Here is a 15,740-nt window from a genome sequence, read left to right on the forward strand (position 1 = left end):
AATGTTGGTCATAGCTTCCTCTTCTCACAATCCAAGAAAATCTCAGTTACCTGTTGACCTCCACCAGGGAAAGCCAAAGTCAGAGCAGAAGGATGGATACAAACCCCTGTGGATACTTCTCTGAAGATCTGAAGCGAGAACTTGATTGTCTCCTGTCACTCAAAGATGAAAGCTTCAAGTGGTTTATCAGTTATATCACTGCTGAAGAACAGGAAACCTACACACACGCTGTCTGCCCGTCTGTGGCTGTAACATCCGCATCTAACGCTGGCGGATGTTTAATGCTCATGCTCATTACGAGCTCTAACAGATGCAGATTTGGTTTGAAAGCTTGGGATTATTCCGTTTACAGCTTCTTAAATCACAAAACAAGCTTTTTAAATTACTACTGTAAATGAATTTATTAATACTTCAATGGAAATTTTATTCACAGCAAATTAGAAACCAATTCAGTTACAATTTTACACTATGACAGTAAAATGAGAAGATCCAGTGAGTGAGTAAAGAGAGTGAGTGAGTAAAGAGAGTGAGCGAGTGAGTGAAAAGAGCGAATGAGTGAGTGAGTGAGTAAAGAGTGAGTGAGTGAGTAGAACGAGAGTGAGTGAGTAAAGAGAGTGAGCGAGTTAGTGAGAAGAACGAGTGAGTGAAAAGAGCGAGTGAGTGAGTAAAGAGAGTGAGTGAGTAAAGAGAGTGAGTGAGAAGAACGAGTGAGTAAAAGAGCGAGTGAGTGAGTAAAGAGAGTGAGTGAAGAGCGAGTGAGTGAGTAGAACGAGAGTGAGTGAGTAAAGAGAGTGAGTGAGTAAAGAGAGTGAGTGAGTGAGTAAGAAGAACGAGTGAGTAAAGTGACTGTCTGTGTGCGGTAGTATTAGTTTTATAATCTGTGTGAAATGCACTATGTAGGGTGTAGGGCACTATTTGGGACAGAATTTCCTAAACGTGAGAATTTCCTTCCTCTCCTTTTCCTGTTGGATTGTGGGACAATAGTGTCCATCGTTACCATACTCAATAATCAAGTGGTTCTAAGTGTGCACTTTGGATATTTTAATGTACCCAATGTTGACACTGTAACCACGCCCTACACACTCAGACACAAGCAGAATTAGTATTAGGTGCACAACCAGGACGCAGCTTAGTAGCTCTAATTTAGCTCACAAAACCACAGCACTCTTCATAGTAAATCAGCTCTGCTCCCAGGCTTCATTAGGCATTATTATCATTATCTGTAACCCTTAATCCAATTCAGGGTCGCGGTGGGTCCAGAGCCTACCTGGAATCTTTGGGCACAAGGCGGGAACACACCCTGGAGGGGGCGCCAGTCCTTCACAGGGCAACACAGACACACACATTCACTCACACACTCACACCTATGGACACTTTTGAGTCACCAATCCACCTACCAACGTGTGTTTTTGGACTGTGGGGGGGAAACCGGAGCACCCGGAGGAAACCCACGCAGACACAGGGAGAACACACCACACTCCTCACAGACAGTCACCCGCAGCGGGAAACAAACCCACAACCTCCAGGTCCCTGGAGCTGTGTGACTGCGACACCTACCTGCTGCACCACCGTGCCTCCTGTGGTTCTTCTGCGGTACCTTTAATAATAATAATAATAATAATAATAATAATAATAATAATCCAGCTCTATTTCTAAGCTTCGTTAGTCAGGAAATATTAGGTTCTTCTGTGGTTCTCTATTGGTCCATTTCAAAGACCTCCTTTTGCCTTCTGGGAGCAGAGTCATCAGATCAGTTACTGTCACTTTTAGGGCTGGACGATACGGCCAACATTTACATCACGATATATTTCTTAATTATGGTCGATACGATACAATTCCGATATCGATACGATTCACTGAAAAACATCAAAGAACAAACAAGAAGCATGACATCACCATCAAACATAAACCTATAGGCAAATGTGTTTTAAAATCTTATCATTTTATATTGCGATTATATACTGATATTGGATTATGGTCCAGCCCTAGTCACTTTCTGAACAAATCTGGAAAGAGTATAGGTTCTTAGCTTCAAATGCTAGTTCTCGTAAGGGTCTACTTCAAGTAACTTTGGACATTGATCCACTCTTCACTAAAACGTTCACAACGTAAAGGGTTTAGTCTGAACACCATCGTTCGGCTGGTAGCAGAACTCAGCTCAGGATGATGAAAGTGCACATCCCTCCAGTCTAGACAGACACACATACCCAAAAAAAGTCGTTTCCTTGAACACCCTGAAGTACTTTAGTGAGAAAAAGCTCTGGCGTCACGTCAAAGAAATGACTCAAAATAATTCCTCTTTCTGCTGGGCTTCCTGCGTAAAAAGCAGACACAAGCCTTGCTCACCACATGTGTTTTGCACAAGGCATCTCAGGCACCTCCCGCACACTGCCATTACCTGGTGTTAAAGGGGCGGAGACGTATGACAGACGCTGTAAGGACTTCTCGGAACCGTTCTGCGCTCTTAAAGAACGTTATTTAAAGAAGACAATCAAGTTCACGCAAGTTTCCCCCTCACCTTAAACACGGCTGATCAGACAGTGGGCGCCTGATGTCCGCTTCTTTCATTTTGGGGATAAAGCTCAGCTCTAGTGCACAACAAAAGATGCAAATTACTGATGCCAGGCCAGCACTGCCCAGAGACGTTATAAAACAGGACACCAGCTACTGGCTGAATACTGAATGAGAAATCCTATAACACTAAACAAGGTTTCTGTTTGGAGGAAAAGTCCTGTTTGGCAGAACCACGCAGTTCATTGGTAAAGCCTCAAGCAGGAAAAGGCAGTCCGTGACTGTGGAGATAAGCTCATGCAAAACAGCCAGAACAAGGCTGAAACCTCTCTGTAACTTCAGCCAAACGCCAACTGCATTTCCACCCCGTTTTAGCAGAGATTTCAAAACGTGTTTCTGAAAAAACCGCTGTTGGGGATCACGGCGTCCCTCGATTCAAAGTGAAAGCAGCTTGGTCTTGTGAGGGGCTTGTGTAACGGCTCTGTCATGGCCAGTCTCCTATGTTTGGTGGAAACAACAGATTTCGAAAGCTTGATTATTCAGTGAATTCTTCCATTAATGAGCATTCAGGAGCAGCAAACCACTCATTCACATGCTCCGTCTCAGCTGGGTTTACAGCCTGAAAACAGACTCGGAGAGTGACACAAGCTGTCATTAATATCAGCAAATGCTGCTTCCTACTCCTTCCATTATTGTGAAATCAAGCCTGAGCTTGCCCTCTGTGCTGACAGTCATTACTGTAATAGCGTAGAGCAACAGCCCTCAACGTCAGAGCATTTACAACAGGGCTATAACAACACACCGACCGACGCAAAGACTACACTGCGATTGGAGCGCTTCAGCGTTTATTAATTAATGAATTACAAACGTAGTCTTGCTTTTAGTGATTTTCACTTTTAAGATGCAGCTATTTTGGACAAAGACTGTGCAAATACTCTTTGTTCTTTCTGCTTATAACAGCGCTGACCAACAGAGCGGACCCTGGAGCAGCCAAGTCACCTTTTGACACCAAGTTCACATGTTCTCACGTCCTGCTGCATTATGCTGTGGAGCATTCTCTGGACTAATACAGCTTTGGCAAGAGTTAGAGCAGTGTTTGTGATCTAGAACTTATCCTACATCAGCACCTGATTGTTCTAAAGGTTCTGTGGGATAATATTCCGGCAGAAACATTTCAATGACCAGTGCAAGGGCTTCCCCAGGAGAGCACAGGCTTCTATTCCAGCACGAGTGATCAATCTCTGTGTTAAACCCTTGGTAAACGTGTGTATAAAAACTATTAGTTTAGATTTTAGGGCACTCCCACGCCCCTATCGTTTTACAGCCAAGGTTCAAAGCTAATAAATATTAACTGCAGAGAACTGACATGGAAATGAAAACAAAAACTACACGCTTTGTTCGCACCTATCACACACTACTGGTCGTCAGAGTCAGAAATCTTAACTGTGCATTTACTCAGAGGAACTCTGCAGGTCATGCGCTGTGCTGATCACTTCAGAACCATGTTCTAAAAGGGTCATGTTCCTCAATTTTGTGATTTGTTGTGTTTTATTCCCCCCGGAAGTCACTCAGATGTTTTTTGTATGAGTCACGGTTCGTATTTACTCAGCTATTTCCTTGCATCTCTTTCTCTGGAATAGATAAACTGACCTTTAAAACTCTATATGAATACACTGTGTACCATAAAGTGACTCAAACAACATGCACTCGACAGTCTAACACTCCTTACAACTTCAACATGGGGAGGGGGCTAAAGGGATTAGATTTCATATAGGAACCTTTAAGAGTGGTGAATAAACAGAGCAGTGTTTACAGGCTACACTCAACAATTTTAAGGAACTATTTTTCTAATAGGCGAGGAATGCCTATTAGAATGCAAGGCGGGAATACACCCTGGAGGGGGCGCCAGTCCTTCACAGGGCAACACACACACTTACACCTTTGGACACTTTTGAGTCGCCAATCCATCTACCAACGTGTGTTTTTGGACTGTGGGTGGAAACAGTCACCCGGAGGAAACCCACGCGGACACAGGGAGAACACACCACTCTCCTCACAGACAGTCACCCGGAGGAAACCCACGCAGACACAGGGAGAACACACTACTCTCCTCACAGACAGTCACCCGGAGGAAACCCACGCAGACACAGGGAGAACACACCACACTCCTCACAGACAGTCACCCGGAGGAAACCCACGCAGACACAGGGAGAACACACCACACTCCTTACAGACAGTCACCCGGAGGAAACCCACGCAGACACAGGGAGAACACACCACACTCCTCACAGACAGTCACCCGGAGGAAACCCACGCAGACACAGGGAGAACACACCACACTCCTCACAGACAGTCACCCGGAGGAAACCCACACAGACACAGGGAGAACACACCACACTCCTCACAGACAGTCACCCAGAGGAAACCCACGCAGACACAGGGAGAACACACCACACTCCTCACAGACAGTCACCCGGAGGAAACCCACACAGACACAGGCAGAACACACCACACTCCTCACAGACAGTCACCCGGAGAAAACCCACACAGACACAGGGAGAACACACCACAGTCGGGACAGTCGGGAATCGAACCCACAACCTCCAGGTCCCTGGAGCTGTGTGACTGCGACACCTACCTGCTGAGTGTAGTCTGTAAACACTGCTCTGTTTATTCCTATAAACATGTACATATACATTAAACTATTAAAATGATTGAACTATAGGTCAAATAAGAAAATATAAGTCAACATTTAACCCCCTAAAACTTTCAGAACGTATTTTTTATTCAAAAAAAAAATCTGAAATTTTACATTTTAAAATTATTTAAAAGTCTTTGACCGGTGGCAAAAAAAATCTCTTTACAACTTTAAAATGTGTTCTGTTCGTGTGAACCTCCCCGCTTCAATCCCCACCCACTCCTCCAAAAGTTAGGTTTATGATGTAATAAACCCTGGCTGTCTGAACTCGCCTGTTGGGAGTCTTTTCGAAATGATTTTGTTTCAAAACAGAAACGCTCAGCCATGGAGTCAACTGCTGATTCTACAGGAGACGTCTCCTTTCACATAAACAGCACCACACCCACATGTTAACAACATCAAACACTTGATTTTCCCTGGAGGAGCATTATACCTTAATACAAAGCAACCTTTTATATTAAACCACTCTGAACAACTTTCATTTCAGCAAAGGAAGTCGTGCACAAAGGTGGAAAACAGATGAAGTAAACAGTAAACAACAGTGAAAAGCACTGACTGCACCCAGCCCTTAGATACAGTTCATACAGAATCCAGCGGTTTGCTTCTACTTAATGTTTACAGGTATTTTCTAAACTCCTACAGAGGTAAACACGGTTAACGTCTGCTGCTAAGTGTCTAAAGAGGTAGTGAAGAGATATAAGAGACTTTATTGCGTTTTCGTTGTGAAAATAAAGAGTTTTTTAAAGAGTAATTGAGTGAATGTGAGAAGGTGCTGGTTGTAAAGTGTAGAGAGTTAGGAGGGTTCAGTTGAACTGACAGTTAGAAGGAATCTAGGGGCTGTTTTCCCAGCTCTCTTCACTTTGAAATAAAGCCTGGACTCTGTATCTAAAGCCAGAGCCGTTATCCCTCGGTGTAGGTGTTTGTTAAGAGCTGTACTTGTTCTGATCTTCAGAAACGCAGTAGTTTAGAGACAGAGACTGGCACGGTAGAGGACTTCCGCACCCATTAAACATTGAGAAACAGAAAGTGGCTGAGCTTGTAGAGCGCTCAGACTCCCTCTCTCTACCCGTAGAGAGGTCAGTAAGAGCCGGCCACTCACCTGAGCTCTGGGGTAAGCAGTAAAAGAGCAGAAGAAGTTTAATGAAGGCGCTGTGTGTTAAATCCATAGCCGCAGCTTCTTCATCCGTCTCCCCCCGCTCTGATCAGCTTTACGGCAGCTGCTGCTGCTCTGCGGCACCCGAGCTCCGTCTCTGAGTGCGTGACGTCAAACGGGGCTCACGTCATCTTTTGAGGGGAGGGGTTTCGCCACGCCCACTTTACTCCAACAACAATAACAAACTCACGGGTCCGAGTCTACAATTATTTAATGCACAGTAATTCGACATAAAATATTAAAAACATGACTTTTATTTGTAACTTTAATTTTAATGTGCTTAAAGTATTATTGTTTAACAACAAATCTCTAGATTAAGACACCTTCCAGTGACAATCAAGTTTTAAAATGTGATAATATGTCTGTGTGCTGTTGTTTATACACTAGAAGACATACTGAGTGCATATGCAGTCAACATCATGGCTAAGCGTTGGGGAAACCGGAGCACCCGGAGGAAACCCACGCAGACACAGGGAGAACACACCACACTCCTCACAGACAGTCACCCGGAGGAAACCCACGCATACACAGAGAGAACACACCACACTCCTCACACACAGTCACCCGGAGGAAACCCACGCAGACACAGGGAGAACACACCACACTCCTCACAGACAGTCACCCGGAGGAAACCCACGCAGACACAGAGAGAACACACCACACTCCTCACACACAGTCACCCGGAGGAAACCCACGCAGACACAGGGAGAACACACCACACTCCTCACAGACAGTCACCCGGAGGAAACCCACGCAGACACAGGGAGAACACACCACACTCCTCACAGACAGTCACCCGGAGGAAACCCACGCAGACACAGGGAGAACACACCACACTCCTCACAGACAGTCACCCGGAGGAAACCCACGCAGACACAGGGAGAACACACCACACTCCTCACAGACAGTCACCCGGAGGAAACCCACGCAGACACAGGGAGAACACACCACACTCCTCACAGACAGTCACCCGGAGGAAACCCACGCAGACACAGGGAGAACACACCACACTCCTCACAGACAGTCACCCGGAGGAAACCCACGCAGACACAGGGAGAACACACCACACTCCTCACAGACAGTCACCCGGAGGAAACCCACGCAGACACAGGGAGAACACACCACACTCCTCACAGACAGTCACCCGGAGGAAACCCACGCAGACACAGGGAGAACACACCACACTCCTCACAGACAGTCACCCGGAGGAAACCCACGCAGACACAGGGAGAACACACCACACTCCTCACAGACAGTCACCCGGAGGAAACCCACGCAGACACAGGGAGAACACACCACACTCCTCACAGACAGTCACCTGGAGGAAACCCACGCGGACACAGGGAGAACACACCACACTCCTCACAGACAGTCATCCGAAGCGGAACTCAAACCCACAACCTCCAGGCCTCTGGAGCTGTGTGACTGCGACACCTACCTGCTGCGCCCCCGTGCTGCCCCAAACTTGCAACAGTAACTTTGAAAAAATAAAAAAATAAAAATCAATGCAAAATGCAACAGTAGGGGAAAAAAAAGAAATGTAAGATATTTTACTTGCTTTACTTCATTAGCATAAACAAAATAAACACAAACCTGCAATAATAACATTCATAATCATTTTAATTCAGTTGTACCCTAATTTTTCATGCAAATATCCAGTTTATCCAAGTAAAAAAAAAAACAAAAAATAAAAAATAACAACCTGAACCCACTACAAACATTTCATTAGGCCCTGAGTTCACGGGGAGTCCGGTTTAGGGGCCTAACCCCTTCGTGAGCGTCACAGGTCCCTCAAATGAAACTGCAAGCACAAGGCGTCATCAAGTGGCGAAAACGAGCACTGCAGACATTAACTGATCCCTCAAAAAATTATTTGCACTTCTAAATTTACAATATTTATAGAATATTGCACATTGAAGCACAAATCAACAAACAAACAAACAAACAAATGAATAAATAAATAAGACAGGAATGTTGTGGTGGTTTCAGATTTACATTTTGATTTTATAGTTTTATTATTGTTATTAATTTGCTAAATTACATTTAAAGAACGGGGAAAATAAAAATATTAAATCAGTCCTAAAATAAAACGTCTATATTTGTTCTGTATTAATTATTTACTATTTAAATTTGATTGTAACTTGATTGTTTTCCCAGTAAACAAGGAACGTCCCTGGACGTTCAAAATAGGTCTAAAAGTAGTCTGTCCATCAAGGACATATTTTAAACGTCAATGGACGTCCAAAATCCATCTTAATAAGTTAGTTAAGTGGTGACCAATCGATAACGTCAGTGGACGTCCAAAACGCGTTTTATACAAGTAATTTATTTCGGGACCAATTAATAACGTCAATGGAACGTCCAAAATACGTCTAATAGTCGTCTTTTCAATGTCTGTGTTTGGACGTCTTTTCAACTTTCATTTTCAACCTTAAGAGAACGTTGATTAGACGGCAGTCATTACGTCATTTCAACGTTGAATCAACGACTAAATGTTTACTGGGTTATGTCTCGTAGATTTAAAGAGCGGGTCCTTTTCCAAATTTAAAAAATATATATTTTATTTTATTACTTTTAAGAATAAATCACAGATAAAAAACAATGTTTCTTTTTTTATTCCATTTTTTTTTGTAATTATTATGTCTTGTTTATTATGGGTTTGAACTAGGGCTGGGCGAAGACGAGCCACTTTTACAGTTTTTTATATTTATTAGATCAAATTTATATATTAATTTATATGTAAAACATAATATTTCTCCTTTATCTTTTATGTATTAATAATATTTTGATTGTTTACTGTTTCGCGTATTGTGATTGGATGCCGCTCCCTTGTGGGCGGAGCCTCGTTGCGCGGTGACGTCAGTGGCTGTGTCTGTGGTGCTGGTAGTGATGATGATGATGATGGTGATGGCGGCGTCGCGGACGGAACTAAGTGCAGAGCCGTGGAGCTGAAGGCCGAGATGGAGGAGAGAAATGCGTCTCTGCGCCGAGACTGCGGCCGGAGCTCCGTGTGCGTGGAGCAGGGCGAGCAGGCGGATCTGCGGCCCGAGAAAACGAGCCCTAGCGCCGAGCAGCGGACACAGCGGGAGCACGGCGGAGGAGCGGTCGAGGAAGGCGCACCCAAACACGGCTTCACTCTTGACAGGGCTCCGCTGCCTGGAGGTGGGAAAACGGAGCAAGTGTGCAGTAATGGGCAGGGCTGCGAGTCACCAGAGGCTACTTCTGGATCGAAACAGGTCATTTTAACACAGGCCTCAAAGCTGGAGTCTACTCAGAGCAGAGAAATTGTGTCTAATGCACAGGTAGAGTCTAAAGAGACCATAGAAAAGGTGACTAACGCACATGTAGAGTCTAAACCGAGCAGAGAAACTGTGTCTAATGCACAGCTAGAGCCAAAACTGAGCAGAGAAGACAAACAACCAGTGCATAGCACTGAAATGGAGTCAAAACAAAGCAGAGAGACTGTGCCTAACGCACAGGCACTGTTAAAACAGAGCACAGAAAGCAAAGAAACTGTGCCTAATGCCAAATTAGTGTCTAAACATAAAGAAAGCAGGCAGACTGTGCCTAATGCACAAATAGAGTCTAAGCAAAACAAGGAAATCAAAGACTCTGCGCCTAATGCACAGATAGCCTCTGAGCAAAACAGAGAAGCTGCACCTAATGCACAGGTAGATTCCAAACAGAGCAGAGAAACTGTGCCTAATACTGGAGTTAAAGACGGGACGGACCATGCGGGCCAAGGACAGTCGGAGCCCAGCACGGCTGGCTCTCAGGTCAGTGAAAGCGAGCCATCTCCAAGTCCAAATTCCCTGGACTCCTCCTCAATCTTGAACTCCTGTCCCAGCCTGGAGAACGGAGAAGGCCTGGAGGTCAGCGGCCAGGCCTCAGTCCTCGAAGACCACAAAAAAGTGCCCTGCCCCAGGGACAGAGGAGCCGGACAGTCCATTTACCACATCAAGTGGATCCGGTGGAAAGAGGAAAACACTCCGGTCATCACTCAAAATGAGAATGGACCTTGCCCTTTGCTGGCCATCATGAATGTGCTCCTTCTGGCCTGGAAGGTAAATGAAGGCCTATTATGAGCTTGATTGATCAAAGGTTTGGTGCATGTGAGAAAATGGTTTTATTTGCTAAAACATAGACAGGCAGTGTGATCATAATCGATCATTACTGTGATGTCGTCCGTATCGTTAACACTACTGACGACTGCATGTTTCATAACAAAGAGAGCGTAGCTAGTCTTATTTAATTTAATGGATTTAATGCGGCACGTGGCGTTAAACACTGATTACAGCTCATTGTTACCAGAGGTTTTGATGATGCCTCAGAATATTTCTGAAATATCACACGTTCCGAGCGTGAAATTGAGAACCTTAAATTCTTCTGGCGCTTCTTACTTGGTATAAAGTTGTTATTATACTTAGTAGAAAAGAATTACTGTAGAGCTAAGGCAGAATGAATGTCCCAGACAGCTGTTTTTCCTTTAAAGATCCCTCAAATGTAGTTCTTATATAAAGGGGTGTTTTCCCAGACAGGAATTAAGCCTAGTCCTGGACTGTATCCTCCTTTCAATGGAAAATCCCAGAACAAAATGCTGTTTTGTCCAGGACTAGGCTTAATTCCTGTCTGGGAAACCACCCCAAAATGTGCATAAATACACTGCTTGATCCCTGAATATTCTGAGATTGTCTTTGCCTAAAACACGTGTATTTTAAAGCCATACGTTAGCAGGTACGAGCAGGGTTTTAGTCAAATTTATTTGTATAGCACTTGCTACAAACTGATGGGGTCAAAAAGCAGCTCTACAGAAATTGAGAATTAAAACAGATCAAAATTAATATCCCCAGGTGAGCAAGCCACAGGTGAAACTCCCTCGAAGCTGGACGAAGAAACTTTGGGAGGAACCCAGACTCACAGGGGACATTCCTCCTCTGGTCAAATTCTATACAATAGAGTTTTAATGTAAAACTGCAGGTAGACGCCGCCGTGGAGGTCTTTAGTAAAGGTCTTAATCTGTCAGGAGAGAAATAAGCAGTCGACGTCATGGCTGAGCATCTCTGCTTTTTAACTGCAGTGTATCAAAGACAAAGCGAATTCACACACACTTGGCGTTTCTTATGTCATAAACCTCAGGAACCAATCCCGTCAGCTTGCAGGGCAGGGCCTTTAAAGGAACACTAGGTAAGAGTTGGTATTTTACTTGTGGGCTTCCCTTAGAGTTTCAGTGTGGAATTCACTTCTATAACACTGCCCTAAAATCAAGCGGAGAGGTACAGGGAGGTTGTGTGTTTTCCTCCATTCTTCCAGAAGACACAGTGCAGATTCTGCAGTGCTGAGCCTGGAGTGGCTATGTTCCCTTTTAAACGTCAGTGAAACATCACAATGATGTTGAAGTTGACATTTTAAGGTATAAATACTCTCTAGTGTTCATTTTATTCAGTGTGGAAGAACCTCCATGTTGGAAATATATATCGTCTTCCACTGCCGTGTGTAAACGTGTAAGTGTTTACATCTGTATTCATTTTCCTGATATCAGTGCCTTTGAAACTTCTATAATTGTCAAAGAGATGTAAACAACGGTCTCTTCCTGCCTACTTTTGTAAAGATCATTCTTGCGATCGGTCGGAGATGCAAACAGGCCCCAACTCTACTGTGCTACTCACATGTTCTGCTCTAGCTCGCTAGTGCTAGCCGCTTTTTTCTGTGTTGCTAGCCCGTGTTGTGCTATGAGCCTCTGCTAAGCAGTCTCCCCACAGTCACAAACAGGGCTGAATTCTGGAGTTCGGCCTCCGACTCATTTGCATCATAAAGATAACGTTTAATTACTGCGTTTGACAGCTAGCTGGCAGGCCACAGAGCCTCAGTTCGAGTGTTCATTCTTTAATCTCCAAAACGAGACTCTGTGTCTCTCGGCTTCACACAACTGCCTTAGAAAACTCACTGCGGTCTTGTGGAGGTGATTGCCACATTGGGGACGGATGTTAAGTGGGCTAGCCTGATTGGAACAAGACCGGTCTGTGTCTGTGGCCTGGTGCCTCTTACAGGCTTCGGCTCAGTGCCATGAGCTCTACAGGTACAGCCTTCGGGACGCTGGGGATGGCTCTGGAGTACCTCTGTCCCGCATGCTTATCTGTGATTACCTGCTTAAACACACCTGGTTCAACTCATTTGGCTTCAAAGCATTATGGGTCTTTTAACAGGTAGTGAGGCAGAGAGAGAGAGTTTAATGTGATGCTTACTCTACTATTTAACAATGATTTTTGTGCTAAGATGATTTGGGAAATCTAGCCAGTAGCAACCAAAACAACATAGACTTCATAATAGAGAGGATGTCACCATTAATGGGACATGGTCAGCAGATCAAATATAGAATAAATAAGTAAGATACAGAATAAAATATAAATATAAGGGAAACTACAGTAGCGATGGTAAAGCACTGTGTGAGAAGGTGCATCGAGAAACAAAATACTTCAAATAAAGAGTCAATTTATGCAGTGTAAACATTTGAACAATATGCAGAGTGTACCACTGGCTAAACATCCATTAGGTTATGTCCATACGATCCTAATAACTGGTTGGCATCCAGTTTCAGTACAAACACAAATACACTGGAGCACATTTGCCTGTTATACAGCTTCCTTCATGTACAGCTGAAACATGGACTTGGCAAGACTGCCAGCTCGTTATGCTTATGCATTAACTTTAAAGATATTTGCTCCTGCTCTCATATGACCGTGTGTTATGGGCACTGCTAGTTTTATTTTTACCATATTATTTGTTTTATTGGGTTTTTAAGACTGTTTTTAAGTGGTACAGTGTGTTGTAATTTACTTAACATGACATGAGAGACCCTCCATTGTCATTGAAACACTGTGGTGGGTTGGAAACACTGCTTAGGAACAGGACTCAAACCTTTTCGAATGACCCATTTCTTCTACTCCCTTTTCCTCAGGTCAAGTTGCCACCAATGATGGAGATCATAACAGCGGAACAGCTGATGGAGTATCTGGGTGAATATTAATGAAATTAATTAATTACCTCTGTGTTTGTATGAAGTCTCTATTTAATTTAGATTGAGGTGGTACAACCAGTAATGAATATTATCCACACACCTCCCCAAACAGAACTGGAGACAATAGGATGCCCTACATTTAGACACAGTTTCCAAACAGGGATCAGGATATGAAATGTTCTCAAATGGACATCTGTGGGTTAAGAAAGTTAAAGACACTGGTTGAGATTTTCTGGATCCTGTGGAAATTGCCTGGAGGTTCCTGTGACTAATTGCTAGTTTGTCCCCTGGTGCCACAGCTCTGGCCTAAGGCTGTGTGGTTGTCAGAATTACAGGATGGTGTTGTCCCGTGTTTTTTTTTTTTTTTTTTTTTGTGTGTACTCCCTGCTGGGACACGTTCTGTTTGTTCTGCTACGTGAGAAGTGGAGGCTTCATGCAGAAAGTGTAGCTCTGTGTTCTCTTGTCAGAGTTTTAAACTCCTCTTCAGTTAAACTGTTTGGAAAGCCCTGTCAGCACCTCTGCTGCCAAGTGTGGAGTCATGAAGTTAGTGGCACACAGTAGAGCAAAGTAGACTTCGGTGGTTTCTGATGAAACCTGACATACCGTTATTTATAAAACATCGCTTTTCCTGAAGCTTGAATTTTGGCTTTCCTGTTTAATAGATCACTGTGCCTCATACAGGATCAGGAAGGTATTTACAGGGACACTTGGGCCAGAATAAAAATGGAGCCTCACTAAACGTATATTACAGCAGTGCCATTTTGTTGGACATTGGTTGGCATCATAGTAACTTCCACAAACCACGAGACTGGTATTAAATGAGACAATTCTTCTCAGCATACAAACATATTAAATATATAGCTGGAGGTATGTGGTTAGCTGCATTACTCTGAGAGTTATTGGTGGTAGATTTTACAAATTTGATATTTGGCAACACCATGGCTTTAAGTGGCCTTAGGTCAGGTACTGATGGACAGCACCAGGTCGAGGGAATGCCCCCCGATGTACTAACGCTGGAGAAACCTGATTCCATTTTCCACTCTGGCCTGCTGCCCCCCTTTTACCCTCATGGTCCCTGGCACTGTGTCTATGTCGTAACCCAGGGCAGGGGTAACAGGGGGGGGTGTCTTGTTTCAGTAAAGACTAACAAACAACATACTGAGAGAGACTCCAACGTCACTGTTGCTAAGCCGTCTGATTTCATCTGTTCCCGGCATGGCTTTCCTTAAAGCCCAAATGGTTTAGAGTTCTCATTGGGATACTGGCTGTGCTGTTACTTAAAGGGCTTTTTCCAGACTAGTCACTGTCTAACACATCTGTAGCATATGGTCAATTACCACAGACAGCAACATCATTAAGAAGAAAAGAAAACTCATTGATTGAAAACACACCAAAGGAGCTGAAGCAACCGCCCACTGGCTTCCATTATCTGCAGGTGTGGAGCAAGCTGTATTTAAACCTGGGGGAAAAAAACCATAAAAATGGTTGTTTGTTAGCAATCGACCACATACTACAGATGGATGTGACTGAGGTTAGATTAGAAACACTGGCCTGTTCCTTTCAGCTGCTGTAATGGAAACTCATCGGTGTTGCTGTTACAAACGAGAAGTATGAAGTGTACCAGCTGCTGAGTTATGTGACAGCTCACAAGTCCTGAAAGAGGTCCAGATTAGTCATGCTGAGATGATTCTGAGTGAGAGAGAGAGAGCGAGAAAAGCAGAGGGAGAGAGAGGTGTTTTGATACTCGTCGGATGTTGTTTGCTAATGCTCTAAATGGGTGGTAACGGCGAGTAGAAATTCTTTGCATTCTGCACACAGCTAAAATGAGAAACAATGTAGGAGCCGTCAAAACATAAAATGATTCCACATAATACGTGATAATTACATAATAATCTCTTATTTTTTATTTTACTTTGTATTTGTTTGGATTCCACAGTCTTTTATAAAATGATATGAACATGTTGCAACTAATGCACCTGTGGAAATAACTGATTGATAAAAGTTTTTTTCTTTCATCTATGAGATTACAACTTCAAGATGCATAGTTTTGTTGTGACAGGGACTCTGATCACTTCTGATCACAGGTGTTCGGATCACTTCTGATCACAGGTGTTCGGATCACAGGTGTTCGGATCACTTCTGAGCACAGGTCTTCTGATCACAGGTCTTCTGATCACAGGTCTTCTGATCACTTCTGATCACAGGTCTTCTGATTACTTCTGATCACAGGTCTTCTGATCACTTCTGATCACAGGTCTTCTGATCACTTCTGATCACAGGTCTTCTGATCACAGGTCTTCTGATCACTTCTGATCACAGGTCTTCTGATCACTTCTGATCACAGGTCTTCTGAGCACAGGTCT

At 43.9% G+C, this 15,740-nt stretch overlaps 2 protein-coding genes across 2 annotated transcripts in view; one reads left to right on the forward strand and one right to left on the reverse strand.

Annotated features, from left to right (window-relative positions):
- LOC136677611 (disintegrin and metalloproteinase domain-containing protein 10-like) overlaps positions 1-6,440 on the reverse strand; it is a 97,754-nt gene extending 91,314 nt beyond the window's left edge. The window contains exon 1 of the mRNA XM_066655176.1: positions 6,309-6,440. Within this exon, the coding sequence (XP_066511273.1) occupies positions 6,309-6,375 (67 nt within the window). The 5' untranslated portion in view covers positions 6,376-6,440. The remainder of the gene's footprint in view (positions 1-6,308) is intronic.
- Positions 6,441-9,255: 2,815 nt separating this feature from the next.
- LOC136679754 (ubiquitin carboxyl-terminal hydrolase MINDY-2-like) overlaps positions 9,256-15,740 on the forward strand; it is a 28,211-nt gene continuing 21,726 nt past the window's right edge. Inside the window, exons 1-2 of the mRNA XM_066658425.1 lie at positions 9,256-10,426; positions 13,318-13,375. Of these exons, the coding sequence (XP_066514522.1) occupies positions 9,323-10,426; positions 13,318-13,375 (1,162 nt within the window). The 5' untranslated portion in view covers positions 9,256-9,322. The remainder of the gene's footprint in view (positions 10,427-13,317; positions 13,376-15,740) is intronic.

This window comes from Hoplias malabaricus, chromosome Y, assembly GCF_029633855.1.
Source record: "Hoplias malabaricus isolate fHopMal1 chromosome Y, fHopMal1.hap1, whole genome shotgun sequence".
In the NCBI taxonomy this organism is placed as follows: Eukaryota; Metazoa; Chordata; class Actinopteri; order Characiformes; family Erythrinidae; genus Hoplias; species Hoplias malabaricus.